The sequence below is a fragment of the Aulonocara sp. 'chitande type north' Nkhata Bay genome, linkage group LG15 (assembly GCF_057382095.1).
Source record: "Aulonocara sp. 'chitande type north' Nkhata Bay isolate Kocher_YH1m ecotype deep benthic linkage group LG15, A_spYH_male_GT1.1, whole genome shotgun sequence".
Classification (NCBI taxonomy): domain Eukaryota; kingdom Metazoa; phylum Chordata; class Actinopteri; order Cichliformes; family Cichlidae; genus Aulonocara; species Aulonocara sp. 'chitande type north' Nkhata Bay.
The window spans coordinates 2958995-2977319 of NC_141358.1; the positions used below are offsets into that span (position 1 = coordinate 2958995).

The window sequence follows — 18325 nt, forward strand, 5'->3', positions numbered from 1 at the left end:
TAATAATAAAAAAGGCACTCCTCCTTCAGCTGAACGAAACCCCTGCTGGCCTCCTTGTTCCCATAGCCTGGGAGGATGAATGAGTTAATATGTAGTCATTGTGTGAGCTGGATATACTCACACACGGCACTCTGATATCCTACATCAATGGGCTATTGCAAGTTAATGACCAGCTCTGTGAAGGCCCATTTGCACGAAATATGGACAGTGTAAAAACGAGCTGGGAAAGCAGGTGCTGCCGCCATTGAGTAGCTCATAACCCGGCCATATGGTCGTGAAGAATCTCATTTGGCTGCGCGCTCTCACAAAGACTCAACTCTAAAACCCAAAGCCATTCCTCTAGTGTTGTGAAGACTCTGGACCCTCTAATAATCATTCTCTCCCCTCATCCCTTTTTCTCTTGTTGCATCAATGAGCAGTGTATGAATTTGCATAATCATCTATAGGTAAATGATAACGTTAAGCTGCTCCGCTCCGGACTTCATTTGAATAGAAATGGTGCCACTTTTTGGTATAAAAGGAAATCAGCGAAGTGATAACAAATGGATGAGAAACTGCGCTTCGGCGAATGGCCTCAGATAGAATCTATCTCCATCCTCTTTCAGCGTCGTCTCCCGTCTTTCTTAGCACAACAGGGACGAAGCGAGTGACAGCATCCTGCAGTCTAACCACCCAAAATAAGTTTGGGAACAACTTTTTCCTTTTTTATTTCTGGGAATTGTTTGGAGTCAAAAAGGAGAAGCAGAAGACGATAATTAAACTGGCTGAAAAAGCCAAGTACCAACACAAAAAATCAAAGTGAACATACACACCGACTGATTTGCATGAAAACAGAAGAGGACAAATAATTTCAGCAATAAATAAATGACATTAAAAAAGAAAAACCCGACATATTGTCGGAAGATAATGTCGTATAAATGAGACATGAAATTAGCTATACAACGACAGAAAAAAATCGAATGCAAAAAAGTGACGAGCTGATCAGACAAGACGATACAGTAAAAAAAAAAAAAAGACAGAAAAAAGGAACAAAATAAAAAACATCTGTAAGCCAGTAAAGTTCTAGCAATAGATCTCCAAATCCATCATAATCTGTCTTTATTCTCGTTTCATTTTTTTTGAATTTCCAATAAAAAAATAAATAAATGACATGATGAAAGCAACTTCAGAATAAGGAGGAGTCCCTAAGACAAGATCTGAGGGAGGCGTCTTCTCTCCGACTGACGGCTTCCGGTGGTCAAATATTCATGCGACTGAAGACAAACACCATCCAGGGAGACCAGACTTGTCGTCTAACAGCATTTGTTCCCTGCCTAAACAAATGTTCCTGTGCACATCACTTTCTCATCTCCAGGCAAAAGAATAAAAATGCTTCGTTTTGTTTGCTGTTTTCCTTTTTCCAGTCATGTTGCTACAGCAGAAAAATCAAATCAAACGGTCCAGCTATACAAGAAGAGGATAAAAAATAACTCAACAGGAACTGGAATCTTCTGTACAACATTTGACCTGCAAAGCACGACGGCTAGATGTAATAAAATATGTAAACATGTTTTTGACACAGTCGTCTGAACAGCTAGAATCACACCGGAGTAAATCTTCAGCCTGTGTTTGTTTTTCTTCGTTAAGATTGTGACAATTACATCTTCATCAGACACATTTTATGGTAATGCATTTTTGCCACAGCGTCATATCGGTAAAAGGAAACAGAGGAACGACCGAAACAATAAAAAGAAATCAAATGAAAAGGGAAAAGAAGAAAAATGCTATCAGACGTTTGAAACTCTGAGAATTAACATTGTACAGTTTGCCTGGTGGATCCACTCTTGCACGCTTGAATGCCGTCTAGAATTTGGATGCCCTGCATAGCAGTCCAATCCTTAACTGAGACGTGAGGGCGGGGGGAGAAAAATATTGAAATACATTACTGTATTACATCCTGCTGAGCTCTGCCTAGTCGACCCTGACTGGCCATCATCCTTAGAAAAACAAACTAAAGAAAACAAAAAAGTGAAACTCAATATATAAATAAACAAACTACTGATTGATTGAATAAATAAAAAATAATAAAAGAAAAACAAGAAACACGTATACGTTACCTCACATCGCATCCATGAAAGCTACATTTAATGAAACCGCTTTGTAACGCAAAATCAGGGTTTGACTTCCAACTTTCCCCAACAATCATTGTTTCTTGAGGTCCGTCACTTACACAAGATGCCAGCACCACGTCACATACACCTCACATGCATGCTCAGAATGGCCGAAATGACAGTGATCATATTTTACAGGGTTACAATGGACAAGGTCGTCAGAACTCCAAGGATCACACACCTCTTAGACAGTCACTTGGGGTCGTGTGGGTGTTAAAGTGATGTTATTCACACTGCCGGATGTCTCCAGCAGGGACTCCTTACAAGTGTCCACGCTGAGTCCCGGTGCAGCTGTTACTGCATTGTCTCTCTGTAATGCTTACAATAGTAAGTGTGCTTCCATAAGCCAAAGTTCTTTTTTGTAAATGTTTCTGCGACACAGTAAGTCTCGAGTTCTAAAGAGATTTGATTCTTTTTAAATCACAGTTGCCAATATGGTACTGTCAAAGTGTTCTTAACTTTGTTCCAAACAGTTTGTAGCTTTATGGGTCGGGAAATGACTGGATTTCTATACATAATATTCCTTGTCCTTGTCTTTCGGTCTCTTGCTACTGGCGCTGCCTTTGGCGCCGCCGCTGGGTGCTTTATCCTTCACCACAGCGCCGTTGGTTTGCGCCGAGTTGCTGATGTAGTTGCGTGTTTCGTCCACCTGGTAGGAACCCTCCTCCCTGTTCCTGTACTTGTACATGGCGTAGAGGAGAATGAGGATGCAGAGGGCGGCGGCTGAGACAATGCCCACCACCATGCCCGTGGTACTGCTGGATTCCCGGACCACCTCCGAGGCCCCCGGGGGCACCCGCTGCACGCCGGGCACCGTGGGCAGGGCGGCGGGCACCGTGCGCAGCATGGGCGAGGTGATGAAGGGGCCTCGTGGCTTGGTGCCGTCCAGATCGAAGGACGTGGGCAGTGACACCAGGACCATGTCCGGCTGCGGGGGTTTTACCTCGCGGTTGTTCATTTTCCCGGCAGGCAGCTTGGGTGGCGTGTCCGAGGGGACCGCCGCCGGCGGCGTGCCCCGGAGGTCGGGCAGAGGCGAGGTGGGTGCAGTCCTACCTGCCTCAGAGGCTTTGCTAGGCCTCAAGTCCTTGGCCTCCCACTTGGGCGCGAGGGCTTTGTAGCTGCCTTCATAGGCCGATGTGGTCAAGATCTTATCTGTTACCAGGGAGAAGGTGGTGTAAAAATCTTCATCGTCAGTCGGGGGCAGGCTAGAGTCGAAAGCTTCGCCAGAGCCAAACCCCGAAATCACCATGCCATCATCATCATCATCATCACCATCATCACCACCATCACCATCATCACAATCATCGCTGCCTCGGTCCGACAAGCAAGGTACCCCCGCCTCAGTGGCCATGGCCAAGGATTCTTTGGTGGTCTCAATAATGGTGAGGACAGGGCGGAGGGTTGGGGGGAGGGGGATGAAGGGAGAACGGGTGGATACAGAAGGGATGTCTATGGGGTCCTCGACTAGCACGGGGATAACTAGCTCCCCTCCTGGAAAGTGAAACAGAAACAAGCGCCAGTCAGACGGCAGAAAGCGTTCCATCGGCAAAGCAAGAAGCAGTCAAGCACCAAAAAGAATCGGAAAACGAAAAGTAGAAAAAGCAAAGCTCAACGTAGGGAATCAAAAGTACTGAAGAGAAAGAAAGAAAGAATCAAACAGAAAACACTGTACCAGTGCAAAAACAATGAAACTCAGAACCAAACGAGACCCAAATGAAAGAAAACAACAGCCATAAATAAGTATACATTGCATCAAAAGGCTTTGAGGGATGCACAAGGGTGAGCCACGTTAAACTGACGCCTCAAATTAATTCCTATATAAGCTGCTGCTGCATAGGAAAGCGGGAATTACTTGTGATGCTGTGGAGTTTGTGGCCCTCGTATTAGTTCTACCTCGTAATTCTGCATATATCTGCACATAAATGACTAGCCCGGGCTTTTAAGAGGCATGTTTCATTTATCTTCAAGTGTAAATCCTTTTTAGCCTAAAACTATGAGCACCGAGAGATGTGCTCTGTGGATAAAAAAGAAGCAGAGGGTATTAACATTGGTTTTGCAATTCAAGTGCAAGCCAGTGGGCCTGAAAGCAAGTTAACCAAGTCTGAAATGAGAAACTATTTGTAAGGTGTTTCTTATACCGTAGCTGCTCGGAGCGACGCTTTTTAACCCTGCTGACCTACACGGGCTGGAAAATACTAACAAGCTTCACAAAGCATCACAATGATGAAAAATGAGAGGTTGTGTCTTTGGGCTGGAGGGTCTCCAAAGTCCCAAAACGATATCTCGCACCTCTTAGGAAGCTGATAGGCAAGTTTAGGTCTGGCTGACTGATCTACTCGCTGCAGTCACAGCTGAAATGCTGCTGGAGATGAGCGAGCCTGTCCTTCCCTCGACATTAGCGGGCTCCCCTACTTGCCCTAGCCTCTTGCCTTTTGACCCCTACAGTTACCACAGTGGCACAAAGTCACCGGGCAGTTCAGAGACACCTGAATGTTTGCTGGCTTATAACAGCTTGTAAGAGCAGTTGGACGTTATTAATTATTCACACGTAAGATCAAAAGACAGAGACATGCTTCCACATGTGTCTGCCTCTTTTATAATAAAGTCATTTGCCTTTCATTGGTTAAACTTGTTGTTGGACGACTACAAAGACTTTGAAACATTCAGATGTCTATTGAAGCTGCTTATCCTCTTGCCAAGGTGGATTGTTTGTACATTGCAAAGGCTCACAAACAGGGCACTATAAAGAGATGCAAACCTTTTGGAACAATAAAGAAAAAGAAAGAGAACACAACAGAAAATGAAAAAGGAAAAAAAATAGAAATAATAATTAAGGCATTACAAAAAAAACAAACGAAAAGAGTTTAGAGTTAGAGCAAACATCGTAAGAAACATTCACAAAGTAAAGCCACAGATAGAGCTATTTAGAGAAAGGATTAGTAAGAGGAAAATTAAAAAAAGAAAGAAAGAAAACCAAACAAAGTCAGCTCGGAAAAAAAGCCTACGAAAAAAAGATGAAACAGTTTTCAAAGGAAGAAAGCATACCATCAGTTTTGTCAACTTACATCAACAAATTGCCCGCATGATTTTGGCAGGAAGAAAAAAAAAATTTACAAAAGAAAGTTGTGTAAGAATGCCTTTGGACAAGTTAGGTTAGTTTCTTTTTAACATTTTCTGATTAAGTAAGTATATATTTCTCTCTTTTGTTCTTAGACAGGATGGTACAGGGAGGCAACAACACATACATCCACACATCATGACATGAAAATAATCTTCACCATTCTGTTCAGGATCTTTTTTGTTGTTATTTTTGGATTTTTCAGAATCATTTTATTAGAAAAAAGAAAACAGTATATCTATAATTCTTGCTTTGATTGATAAGTCTCTCCATAAATATCTACAGCCGGATTAGATGACTTTTTTTTTTCTCATTCTTTTCTTCTTTTTTTTTTTGCTCGTTCGCTCGGCTTTAGCTTGCTCGTCAGCTACGAACAAATTGGATGACTGTACATATCTTAGAATCTCTACGTAAAGGGGGTTTCGGGAGGAGGGAGTGTGAGACGGGGTGGGACCTATGAACATACTAGGAAGGAAATGACATAGATGGGGGTGAACGTGTACATCAGTTGCCATGTCCATGTAAAGGCGGCACGAAGCGGTCGGGCGGCATTAGAGCTTTTGGCTGTAAGGAAGGGATGGGGATATACAAACAATGAGCATATACATGCCCATCTACAAAAGAGAACAGCACTCTCAACACTGACAGTTTTACAAACCCTAAGCTGCAACTTCTTTTGCCATGCACAAAAAAAGAATTCAGACTCGTTAATCTATTCGATCCCAATTTCCAATCGGAGACAAGCGCTTAACTTCACAGGTGGATGTTCGAGATCGGCACGGAAACAGTTTTGGAAAGCAGTGTTTTCAGATCGGGGCCAGGATTAGCAGTTTTTCGAGGCAGCTTCTCTTTTTTCTCTATGAAAATCTCAGTGCAGCTGCATGGTTTTGATACCCAATCTTAAGAGCCTTCTGCTGTTTACGAAACGCTAATTAGTTCATAGAGAAAAGAGGAAGTTTTGTTCTAATTAAAAAAGGAGGAGGGGGGGGGGGTCATAATAAAAATAACATCGCAATTGTGATTCGCAACAAATTAGCAGTTTAAATTTAACATTGTCAGAAAAGAAACAGAGAGGTTCACATATATGTGGATTATCATATATGTACAAAAAAGGAGGAAAATAACAGATAAAGAGAGATTAGCAAGCAAGAAAGAAAGGCATTAAATTTCTCACACTATCAAAGATGAACAACCAGAAAGCACACACTGAGGCAGACAAAGAGAGAGAGAGGGAGGGGGGGGGACAGTTTATAGGAAAGTGTCGCCACCTTCGTTTAACTAATAATAAGCGGGTTATTATTAGTTACCTCAATACATTTCTCTTGTTAGTATTTCTTTTTAAAACACAGGACAGGGCGTGCAATCTGGATGTACGTCAGAGAAAGAGAGGCAAATCACACAAACGCTTTCTTTCCTTTCTTTTGGAGTTTGTTTTAGTTCCACTCTAAGAAGTTGGGTTAATGCATGCTTAAGTAAGTTGCATTTAGGGAGAGTAATAATACAATAACAATACAGCAAGCCAGGGGGGACAGGTATGGTGGGGGGAGGGGGAGGGGCTTAAGAAGGGGCGGGCCAATGGTCAGTAAAGGTGACTGCCAGCAAAGGGCTGTGGGATATTTTCCTGATGTAAAGAAGTCATTCATTAGCAGTTACGGTGCACCGTACGTAACCAGCACTTTCACTAATTAATACAGAGAACGGGGTAGAGAGAGATCGTCGGACGTTTAGATGCTTTGTGTTACGTGCATAACCGACAGCCTTCGTTTGACAGATAAGCATCTGCAGTTCCACAAGAGGGCACGTGGTGGATTTATCTCTGCACATCAGCTTTGGGTTAATCCTCTGCAGGCTGTTTTACAGAAACCTCATTTGGTTTTTTTAAGCACACTGTCTCTGCGAGCGAAGCATTATTGAGTAAATATGGCATCTGTCACACTGTATCGACGGCTCCTTATCCACGCCGGCATCTAAAATGCGAATGTCCCTGTCACTGCTCCGGCCCTGATTCAGAGGATGTCATAGGACATGATTCAGCGGAGGCCTCGCACTGCATCGCTGCCATTCTCGTCTTTCACTGAAAAAAGGGGGGGGAAAGCCGCTACGTCGCCGCTACCTGTGACGTTCCAGCAAACAGCCATAAAACCGCTCTGCCCTGTTAAATAAACAGGAGCGTCTCGGAGTAAAGCGATTGCATCCGAGGCTTTTATTTATCCAACTCTGCCCTCGTTGTCTTGGCCTTGTTTGCATCCTCTCACTCCGTTCTTGGCTAACAGCTTTCGGCTACTGTTAGCTTTGTGCTATATCAACAAAACACTCGGATGGGAGGGGAGACGCTGCAGTGAAGCCCCCCGTTTTAGTAAAGTCAGCGCAGAGGACCTTGATGTTTTGTAAACACTTTAATCCTGTGTAAGCTCTTGCACAAGCGCCGCACGTCTTGCTGCATTTCAGAAGCAGACAAACACGCCGCTTTCTAATGGGTTTGCTCAACCAGATTGCGTTTGTTTTTCGAAACTCATCAAGATGGATGGGGATTTTATTCTAAAACCCTGCCATCCTAGCAAGACCACCCCCCCAAAAAACTCTCCGCTCTGATAGAGCCGCAGCCAGTTTCTCAAAGGAAGTCAGGACTTGTGACTAGTGTGTTTCTGCACGCCTACTGACTCTCCCTCCTTTTGCATCAATGAGAGAAACCCATCTACTAAAATGAAAATATGAAACAAACTCAATATTAAAGCCATTCCTCTTTTCATCCCACCATGTAATAAAGGCTGCATGCCTGTTTGCGGGCTTTTTGAAGAGGAATTAAAGTAAATACAGTAACTACTAAATGGCTGATTGACTACCTCAGCAGCTTGAGAGCTACAGATGCAGAAATCTCCAAGAAAGCACTTACTCTTCACTTTCCTCCTCTCCCCCCACTCTTTTCCTTCTCCTCGCTCCCTGGTTTGATCCCCGTGTCCATCCAAAAAGTTTGCTGAGGCTTCCGAATGGAGATGAATCCTGACGGTGTGTCAGGGATTTGACAACGCTCCGCCATAAAAGCAGAAAAGCCGGTGTACCGCGGATGAACTGATTGAATGGGATTTTTGACACAAATTGTGGGTGAGTCAGTGGTTTAGGGCCCTGAAATCCCATTGTGGTGCAAGCATTGTGCCCAGACGCCTGCTGTAGCAGATTCATTCATCCCTACCTACTACAGGTAGGGAACTGATTACCAGAAGGCCAGCAGCACACAGATTCTCAGCGTGGATACACTTGCCAGGGATTATAAGGGTGTACCGTGCAGCGGCGGAGCTTTCTAGAAGCATGTCGTTTCAAAGCACTTTACCTCACCATTAAACTTATCTTATCGTGTCTGCGCACACGTCTGCCAGAAGAAACCTAATTTCTCACTGATGGACATTCATTTCTCTTCTAAACATTAAGCGATGTTCCGTTCACAGCTCCGATGGAGAAGTCTGTCCTGTCATGGATGCGCGAAGCACCCCCGGAAGAAGGTGCTCGCTTGTGTAGCCGCGGCGCATGGCGGATAGCTCTTAATCCGTCATCATGTGGCTGGGCCGCATTCCGGTGTATTAAATTGGCGTCTCCAACAGGCGTGGCGACTCGCCCCTGTCAGCTGGTCGATTTGCTGTACAGCCATTAGGCTGCACCTCTACACTCGGCAGACGTGTGTCAGCTGGATAACCTTTAAACTGATCCGAGGCCTGTGTCGAAGTGACAGCCGGCCCGGCGGGGCTTGACGGAATCCATAGCCGATGCCACAAGGAAACTCGGTGATCCATCCCTATCATATTTCATTCCGTACCCTGCACTTTGCTCTTCATATACAGCAGTGAAGAAATCACACAACATTACATCCCAGCCTCCAGTCTAAGATTAATCTGAACGCCAGATCCTGGACTTTATCTACCCCGGGCAAACGAGATGAGGAAACATCTATAAATACACTACATCTGTTTGATCTGCGCTGCACTTGATCAAAGGCAGAGGGTAACAGTGCATGAAGGATCATTTATGCCCTTTTTATGGAAAAACATTCTTCCCATGACATAGCTGACTGCAGCGTGGCATGCAACAGTTACACTGCGTGCTTGCTGCTGCACAATTTTGCAGGAGAGCCGTCTCTTATAGAAAACGCCTGGACTGGCTGTTGCTCAGAAAGGCTCAAACAACCTATCTGTGCGATAATGTTCAGCAGGTAGTCTGTCATTCTTATAGCACAGCAAAAAGTAAGTGTGTTAGGGAGCTGCGGTGCTTCAGGGGTGTAACAAGTGTACAAAATCCACTGAATCTCATCTCCTGAATCTACACTAAACTCTCTTTTGGCCCCTTGAAGACAAAAATTAAGATAACTTCATATTATAAAGTCAATACAGCAACTGTGTTCACTAACAGTAGCTTGTTGCAGCAGCGAGCTCAGCGCCTGTCCCTTTTTTTCCAATGCTGCAGCTGGAAACGACGCTAATGACGAGTGTGAAATTGACCCAAAGCAGTAAAGTTGCAGGTGCATGAAACTAACACACGCTGCAGTGATAATCCTCTCTGAGTTATGAGTTTCAGTATAAGTAGACTTGCCCATTAAACGCAGTCATCTGATCCAGAGGTATTGTGAAAGTTATAATATATATAAGTGAGCAGCTTGAAGCAGCTGATGTTTTGGATCCCGCTTGGTCATAGTTTGAAATATCGAATCCTATTATTTACCTTAAACTGGGTAAAACAAGCAGTTTAAGCGCCTTCCTTCCTTTGATTGGCTGCCCCTCGAAAAGGTTTGAAGAGGTGGGTGGAGCTTCTGTGCCTGGGGTGACCATGTTAGTATCCACTTGCTTTGACATTACAGATAGGAGAACAGGCTGTTTGAAACAGGTTCATTTGTATATGAAACTTTGGCCGAAATTTAACATGAAGATCGAGCATCTTAAGGAACAGAATAACTGCTCCCGTTTAAATATTGTGGCATTAGTCGATCAAACCTTTCACAAATAGGTGGAAATGTCTTTTTTATGGGCTCGGAAGGTTCACATATTACAGGTTTTATGAACATTTACTAGCAGGTTTGTAATAGAGCCACCGTAACGCTCCATGTTTGACTTAAGATAAGACGTTTTTACACAGCATAGAGACAGAGGTGTAACTAATAACAATGATGATGGCTCTGTTCCAAGATTTATGAAAGCTGCCTGCCTGGTATGGCTTTTGGGCACTGCTAGAGTGGAGCAAAGACATCATTAATGTTATTAGTCACACCTTTGCTTTTGCAGCTCTCACAAAAAAAAAACAGTTCTGCTGCGACAAAGACATTTTTCCACATCCACTGCTTCGTCTCATTAGGAGGTAGACTTTTTAATTTGGCCTATCGTGAGTCAGATTAAAACCTAGTTCCATCAGGCCTGACTCGTGGCAGCTTGTAGGTGCTGTACGGACAAATCAAACATTTTGAAATGCACTCGCGGATAGATTGAAATCATTTGAATCAATTACCCCAATATAATGACACATTAATCATAAAATTGCTCTGATTGCACGGTAATGACAAGCCACGGCGCCGTTAATCACCGTGAAATGAAATCATAAATCGACTTATTTGCCTTCCTCCAAAACTGAGCATCTCGCAGCACTCACGCATTTCTGCACGTGGCGCTTTCTTTAGCTTGAACCGACAATTCTGTAAATGCACGCAGAGGACTGTGAGTCATCTCACGGGATTCACTCTATTGGCCCTCTCGTGGAACCCGCGTGGGATTAAAGGGGGGGGGGGGGGGGGGGGGGGCAGGGGGCAAGGTGAGGTTTCAACAGTTTTGGTTTCAACACGGAGACAACACAAGCACAAGACGAGCACGCACGCACAGCGGACAACACAGGCTGGTTTGGCAGACGCAGACGGAGCACTGACAGAGACAGCAGGCACGAGCACGAACACGGGACGCCTCGGAGGGAGGAGCTGCCGCTGCTGGGGGCAGACCCCCCCCTCCCCTCAGCACGCACACGCTGACATGTAGAAGCCGAGTGGAGGGACGTATGGGTGGGAAAAAGAAGCAGAGCGTAAAAATGGACGCCAATCATATCCACGCTGAAGCAGGGGATGGTTGGAGGAGAGGGTTACTGGTTAGTCTACAGAGCTGCGGTACAGTCCAGTACAAGAGTGCATGCCACAAATGCCTTCTACTTGGAGCAACAGATAAAATAGAAAAACAGATATACTTTGTGGCAATAAAAGTCTTTTTATGCCATCTGCATTCAAACAGACATGTATATGCAGAAAGGCTAAAAGAAGGTGGGTGGGGTGAGACAGGATGGAGGGGGTGGGGTCGGGGTAACGCTCGGAAGGGGCGACAGGGGGGAGTCATTCTCACACACAACTTTCTTGAGACAGAATGGGGTTGCCTGCACAAGGCCAAAAAAGGATGATGGCAAGAAAAGATTTTGTTGCCGTTCATTTCCCTATGTTGTATCGAAAATGTGCTGAGGTGGGGGGAGGGATGATCCTTTAGAAGCCATATGGCACAAAATAAACAAATAAAACACAAAACTTGATGAGGAGGAGAACTTTGACTTTTCCAACCACCAAAAGTTCATGCGGCACAAGATGAGGCAAAAAACGGGAGGAGCGGCTCTATCCTTGCTTGGATGATGGACGACGGATGATGAGGAGGACGCCAAAGAAACGATAAGAGTGATGATAATAATAAAAGAAAAGCAAACGAAAACTGAAAACAACCACAACAACAAAACAAGGAAAGTAAAAGCAGCCCGCACCCAACCCTCCCAGGCCCCAAAGGAAAGCAAAAAGAAGACAAGAACGAAAGAAAAGAAAAACACAAACCCAGCAGCTGGGTCCAAATCGATACAGAGGAGAGATGTTCATATGTGCATCACACGAGAAAAAAAGGAAAAGAAACCCAACATCATGTCATACAACTGTTCATACGACTGGAAGCGGAGGGGGAGGTGGGGGCGAGGAATGAGGATATGAATTTCTGTGTCCACATGATGGGATGTACGGTATGTTTGCGTAAGTGTGTGTATGTTGCCACTATATGAGGGGAGGGTACCGTGTTCTCTCAGCAAAAGCTTCTTGCGCTTCACTTGACTGCACTTTCACTTTTCTTTTTTTTTGAGAATACTTGGGTTTGAGGTTTTAATGGTCTGAAGAGATACAAAAATAAATAAATTGAAACATGTGAGCTGCGTGCCCATTCGATTTCAATAATCTCTGCCTTTACCCAAGCAACTCACGCTAGATAAGGCACCTAAAATGCTGCAAGGAAATGGCTTTTTCCCCCCAGCCACATCAAAAAGCCATAAGACCTAAATGTGGTCATAATTTCAAGAAAACAAACGCCATCAGCGAGCGATAGACGACTTCTTTTCTCAGACTGGGGGAGAAATGGTTAAATCCGTCACAGCGGAAAGGCCCGATTTTCCCTAAGAACAAAATAAACGCTTGATCGTCCACAACCGCAGACGTGGAAGGGCAACACGGCGGTGGCGTATTATTAGCTGTGAAAAGTGGACATATGCTCGGTGTTAAGCTGAGCTGTGTTTCGCCAGATTAGCGCAGCGTCAATTAGCCGGCTGTGATGGTATTTTGAAGGACACTGAAGCAATCAAATAGCCGGAGCTGTTAATGATTTCCAGAGCGCCTAAGGGGAGCTGCTTTTCAAATAGTGAGCCAGTTTCAATACAGCTCACAGTCTTTGCTTTGCTCCGCGTTATTAGGAATCCGTGCCAACAGCTCCTGGGCAGGAGCGTGATTGACAGCTGCTTATTCGACTCATCCAAACCCAAGTTGCCTCAAAAATAACCATTCCTTTTAAATCTGCGGCATTATTTCCAGCTCTGTTGTTATTTTCCACTGAGTGAGTGTCTTATCACTTTGATCTAATCACAAAGTGATATGTGCGTGTTTGTGTGTGTGTGTGTGTGTCAAGGGAGGGAGGGAAGAGAGACGATGCGCACAGAAATTCGAGGATATCTGTTCTCTATTAGAATGTTTCAGGTAAGGCAAGCCTCCGACGAAGGAAACAGAGGTACAAACAAGAGAAGAAGAAGGAGTAGGGAGGAAGAGGCTCTGTTGCAGTTAGTCTGCTACATATCACAGTATCTAGGCTGAAAGCATCTTTGTTCTCGAAAGAATCTCAAAATGTATCCTCTGTCAAGAGAGACGCACACACGCACAGCAAGAGGAAATCAACCAAGTACAGGACAGATACATTTTGAAGCATCAGTGCGGGCGACATGGGGCTTGATACTAATTTCGTACTTTGTTGAGTAAAGTTTTGCTCTCAGCTGAACGCCGAGAGAACAAAATTAGTATCAACGCGTCGTCATGTCTGCAACCAGTGGCCCCATAGCTAAGTGTAACTTGTTTCAGAGATGAAAGGCGTGAGCTTTAACACGTCCCGGCAGGAAGCTGTGTGCATTTACTTATACACAGTACAAGCTCCGAGTGGGACTTCCTACAGCAGAGCATGCCGAGGGTGTAGAAAGTGCATTCTTACTGCTTTCGCCCGTCTCCAAAAAGTGTTCTTTAAACTTTTGGCAGACACTGAGGACCCCGTTGTGCTTACTATGGCTACTTTTTCTGGGTGGGAGGGGGAAAGTGGGCGTTTTTTTTTAAGTTACACTTGAAGCTCCCATGGGACATGATGCTAAGGGAGGAGAAGCTCCTCGGTAGCAACTCAAAGAAAGATAAGGAGAAATAGACCAGGTTTCAGAGCAAGCACAACTCGACACACTCATCCCACCTGCATGTCCGGAGTCGCACTCTTCCAGGTCCTCGTCGTCGCTGGAGCACTCTGCTGATGAAACAATGTCATCTGTCGTCTGCGGAGAAAGACACACAAACACGCACACGAACACAAACACAGAAGAAATTGTGGTTAGGCCAGGGGCAGCGCGAGCGAGTCCTCAGCCACTCAAGGATATCTCTGCACGCGCAGACTTCTCTCGCCTGTCCTTCGGCTTCCATATATCACTTGGAGTCAATCATATTTCAAAGCGTTTATCATTCTTCGCTTTATGTGCTTTCCACCTCCGCAGATAATTGTTTTCCTTCACCCTCCGCACTCTGCCTCCGATTATTTATCGCCCCTCCCCTCCATCGCCTGCAATCAATGGACGCACTAAGCCCACACAGATCAGCAGCGTCCCCGGCCCCTGATTTGTGCTAAAGGGTGCAGGAGGAGGGATGGGGATGGGGTGGCACACGTTACACCGCCCGGCCCGGCGATGGATTATCTGCACCCTCCAGTTCCCACAATTCTGATTTATCCCTCCCATCCGACCAACCCTTCCCTTCCCCTTTTCTCTTTCCTTTTTTTTTTTCCAGGTCGACCCGTCGAGGACAGAAGCAGGAGGGAGGGAGAGGGTTGTATTTCAGTGGCGGCGCGCTGGGCAGCCGGCGTTTATTAGAATGAATCAGTGGGGCGATAAAATAAGCCCTGTCACCAAGCAGGGTTATGAAATCAGAGTGCTGATTGAGTTTTCCAGTCCTGGCCAAGGGTGTGGGGCTCTAAATATCATTGAGTTTGACAGACTAATGAAACGCGCCCCCATGCTTGTGCCGCTCGCTTTCAACGGCGCCCAGAAAAAGCCGTCCACTTCCCACCGTATGCTGATGTGCAGCACACGCGTGTCTGCAAAAGCTCACACAGGAGGCAGATTTTTCGCTGTTTTTTTTGTTTGTTTTTCCTAATGTCTGCTATGATTATGCATGATGGGCTGTGCTGTTTTCTCTATCAGCACATTTGATAATGTGTTAATGTGCGTTTTTGCTGGTATGCTTAATGCACCACATTATGTACTGTACTCCACCAAGAGGAGGCAAAAAAGCAATGTGGGGGTGGGGGGGATGCTTTAAACTAAATTGCTGTAAAATATAGCCCCTTGGTAAACATGACATTATTTATTGAAGCCACATTACGGGCGTAAAAGTCTTGGTTATTGCTGAAAGAGGGTTATTGCTTGTTATTATGATAGCAGCAGATGTGGGAGGCAGGGACACAGAGAGAGAGAGAGAGATGAAAAATCCGAGCCACTTCAAAGTCTGTTCTAGCAATTTCAGCCCCGAGACCATCACGCCATAACCCGGCATCGACTGAAAACACTGCCTTTCTCTCGTCCATTCATGCCGATGGCGGCAGCGTCTCCGCACGGTGAATATTTTCACTGCTTTGGATGCGCTTGCTTCACGGAGCCTTGCACGCCCATGTGCGTCTCCAAAATGCTACGTTTTAGTTAAACAGATCACACCAATTTGTGCGCAGCTACCCACACGCACGAAGACTCTCAGGCAGCTACTTGGCATTCAGTTAGATGCAGCGGGTACTGTGGTGTTTCTTAGAAGTTCTTGCTGAGGGTCATTGTTTTTTTTACCTGCTGTTTTGGAGAAAGTAGTCCTGCATTAGGCTGGCTCGAGCAAGCGGACGCCGTTTGGTCGAACACGTGATGGGGCTCCTAACATTAGCCTTAAAGATGACGTGAAATCTAGGCTTCGTTTGCTGTGAGATGTCTACATGTTCTCCTCTGCTCCTGTGTGAGTTTTCTTCCACAGCCCAAAGGCATGCACATTAAGGTTAACTTGTGGATGTAATGTAGTGGATATAAGGTGCTGTATGAGTGTAAGGGTAAATGCAGATTGTTCTCTAAAGTGCGATATAAATTCCAGCTAATTTCCATTTCCATGTGACCGAGGGAAATCAGCGTGATTTGATCTCAAAAAAGCAAAATATAAAAATTTTGTAACCGAGCATCCACCAAACACTGAAGAACTACAGAGAGGAAATGACAGAAATGAGATTATGAAACAGGATTACAAGGAAATGAAAGATCACAATGAGGTGACTTATTACCAATTGCTGGTTGGCTTTTAGATCACTTCGGGCTTCCTGTTATCTGAGTGAATACAATAGAAATAAGGGCTTGGGAAATGAATACTTGCAGTGGGTAACACTTCAGTACTAGTTTTGGTGTCACAGATTCTACAGGTCACTGCAAAAGTCTCCAGACTTTCAAAGAAGTCTTGACCAACTTTACCAAGCTTTCAAAACCTTTTCACTCATTTTCAGGTCTCCTACCTTTGTTAAGCTACTTAACTTATAAAATCAAACATAAAACAGTACCTAAGTCAAGGGAAGAGTTAGGTCGCTAGAGCCTCGTGTCTCCACATCACAGCCAACTTTAGTAAAGAACCGATTTTAAATTGTATCTTTAGGCGCTTTGTTACCTGCAGCCTGTTAGAAAAACACAGCATTTATCCCCATTTCAAGAAGTCGTTCTGAAGCTTGAGATGGGCAGTAATCTGTTACAAGTAATTGGTTACTGTAATCAGATTACTTTTTTCAAGTAACAAGTAATGTAAGGGATTTCTAATGCAAAAAAGTAATTAGATTACTGTTACTTTCCCTTAAAGTAACTCACATCTGTGAGAGTGTCTCATGACAATGACGTAAGCGTGTGCGACGTGCGTGGCAGCAACAGACGTGTGCGGATCAACAATGGATAACATGGAGTGAAGGAGAGACGGTGCAGCGACGTGGACGTCCTCACATTACTTTGAGTTTTAGTCTGTAAGAAGTGACAAAAACAGCGTCCGCTGTTCACTCTGCGCAGGAAGAAAACTTCTTTCTACAGCGAAAAATTTAACTAAATCTGAGCGAGCACGCTGCCACGGGAATGTGGCATTCACAGAGAAACCCCCGGACCCCCCTGCTGTGTTTTACTTGCATTAATTTGAAAGAGTGTAAACACAAAACATTTTATTTTGTGTGCTGGAACATGCAGAACATAAGTTTAAATGTTAAAGAATTTCTTCAAGTCAAAGACTGTTGCAATAATTGAATTTTTGCTCGATGCAATGTGCATAAGATTAAAACTAGTAAAACAATTTTTAAAAGAGACTTTTTCATTTGATTCAGTTTTATATGATGGATTATGCAGAAAAATAGAATTGGGCTGAAAGGCCTATTGCTTTATTACGTATTCAGGTTGTGTACCATGTTTTTAAAAATTAACTAAGCAACTAATTAAGTAATCAGTAATTAGTTACTTATTACTTTTTTCAAGTTACTTGACCAACACTGTTCTTAAGGGATGAAAGTAGGAGGCTGAGGTGAGATGGAGTGATGAATCGCTGTCAGTGTTTAAGCAGAGGTCAGGAGAGGAACAGCAGTGAGTGTCGACAGGCATCTGTAAAACACGGTGGAGGCTCTGCTGTGGGTTGTGGTTGTGTTCCAGTCAGGTTTTGGGGATCTTGTCAAAACTGATTTCAGTATCATCAGATTTTGATGAAACAACACCATACGCTTCATTTTTCAGCAGCCCAAACACCCTGTCAGTGCAGTAGTTCCTATTCCTGAAGGCTATAACAATGCAGCTTGTTTAAGAACAGGCTGTGTTCAAGATTATATATATATATATATATATATATATATATATGCAATAATACTAAGTGCAATAATCCTTTCTGTCATCGTTGTATTTTTACTCAGTTGTATATAGTATTTGTATTTGTATTCTATTTTTATCTTATTGTATATTTATTTTATTCTACTGTATATAGTATTTTATTTTATTCTATTCTGTACAGTTGTGTACTGTATTTATTCTTATTGTATTCTAATTTTTGCGTCATAACTTTTGCACTGTCCACTTCCTGCTGTGACAAAACAAATTTCCCACGTGTGGGACTAATAAAGGTTATCTTATCTTATTAAATACAGGTGTACCAAATATTGACTTTCAAGCACAGTGGAGTTGTACATAATGTTTTGCCCTATATACTGTATTTCCATTTACATGTTACCATAAATCACTGCATTTCCCATTTTTCCAGCAAAATATAAAGAAATGAGGAGTGGCTCAAAGGTTTTGCACACAGCTGTGTAAAAATACCTTTGACAACCTTAACTGCAGTATAATAAAGTGTCTTCAAATGGCAAGCCTCTCAGCCCCAAGGTAAGCCCAAGTAACATCTCTTGATGTGTCGGCATCCAGAGGCCAGAACTCTGCCAGCAACTCAGTAAAAAAGAAAAAACCCATGTACTTCACATTT

The 18325-nt window shown here is 44.0% G+C and overlaps 1 protein-coding gene across 7 annotated transcripts in view; it reads right to left on the reverse strand.

Annotated features, from left to right (window-relative positions):
- Positions 1-658: 658 nt before the first annotated feature.
- The window catches only part of nrxn3b (neurexin 3b), a 323392-nt gene continuing 305725 nt past the window's right edge, over positions 659-18325 (reverse strand). For 4 of the 7 annotated variants that reach the window (XM_086264903.1, XM_086264904.1, XM_086264905.1 and 1 more), the window contains 2 exons: positions 14019-14097; positions 659-3641 (listed from right to left, as the gene is read on the reverse strand). In XM_086264903.1, coding sequence (XP_086121029.1) covers positions 2659-3641; positions 14019-14097 — 1062 coding nt within the window. In that variant the 3' untranslated portion in view covers positions 659-2658. Of the gene's footprint in view, positions 3642-5215; positions 5833-14018; positions 14098-18325 lie in introns of all 7 variants that reach the window. The other 3 variants (XR_015125118.1, XR_015125117.1, XM_086264906.1) reach the window with 2 other exon arrangements.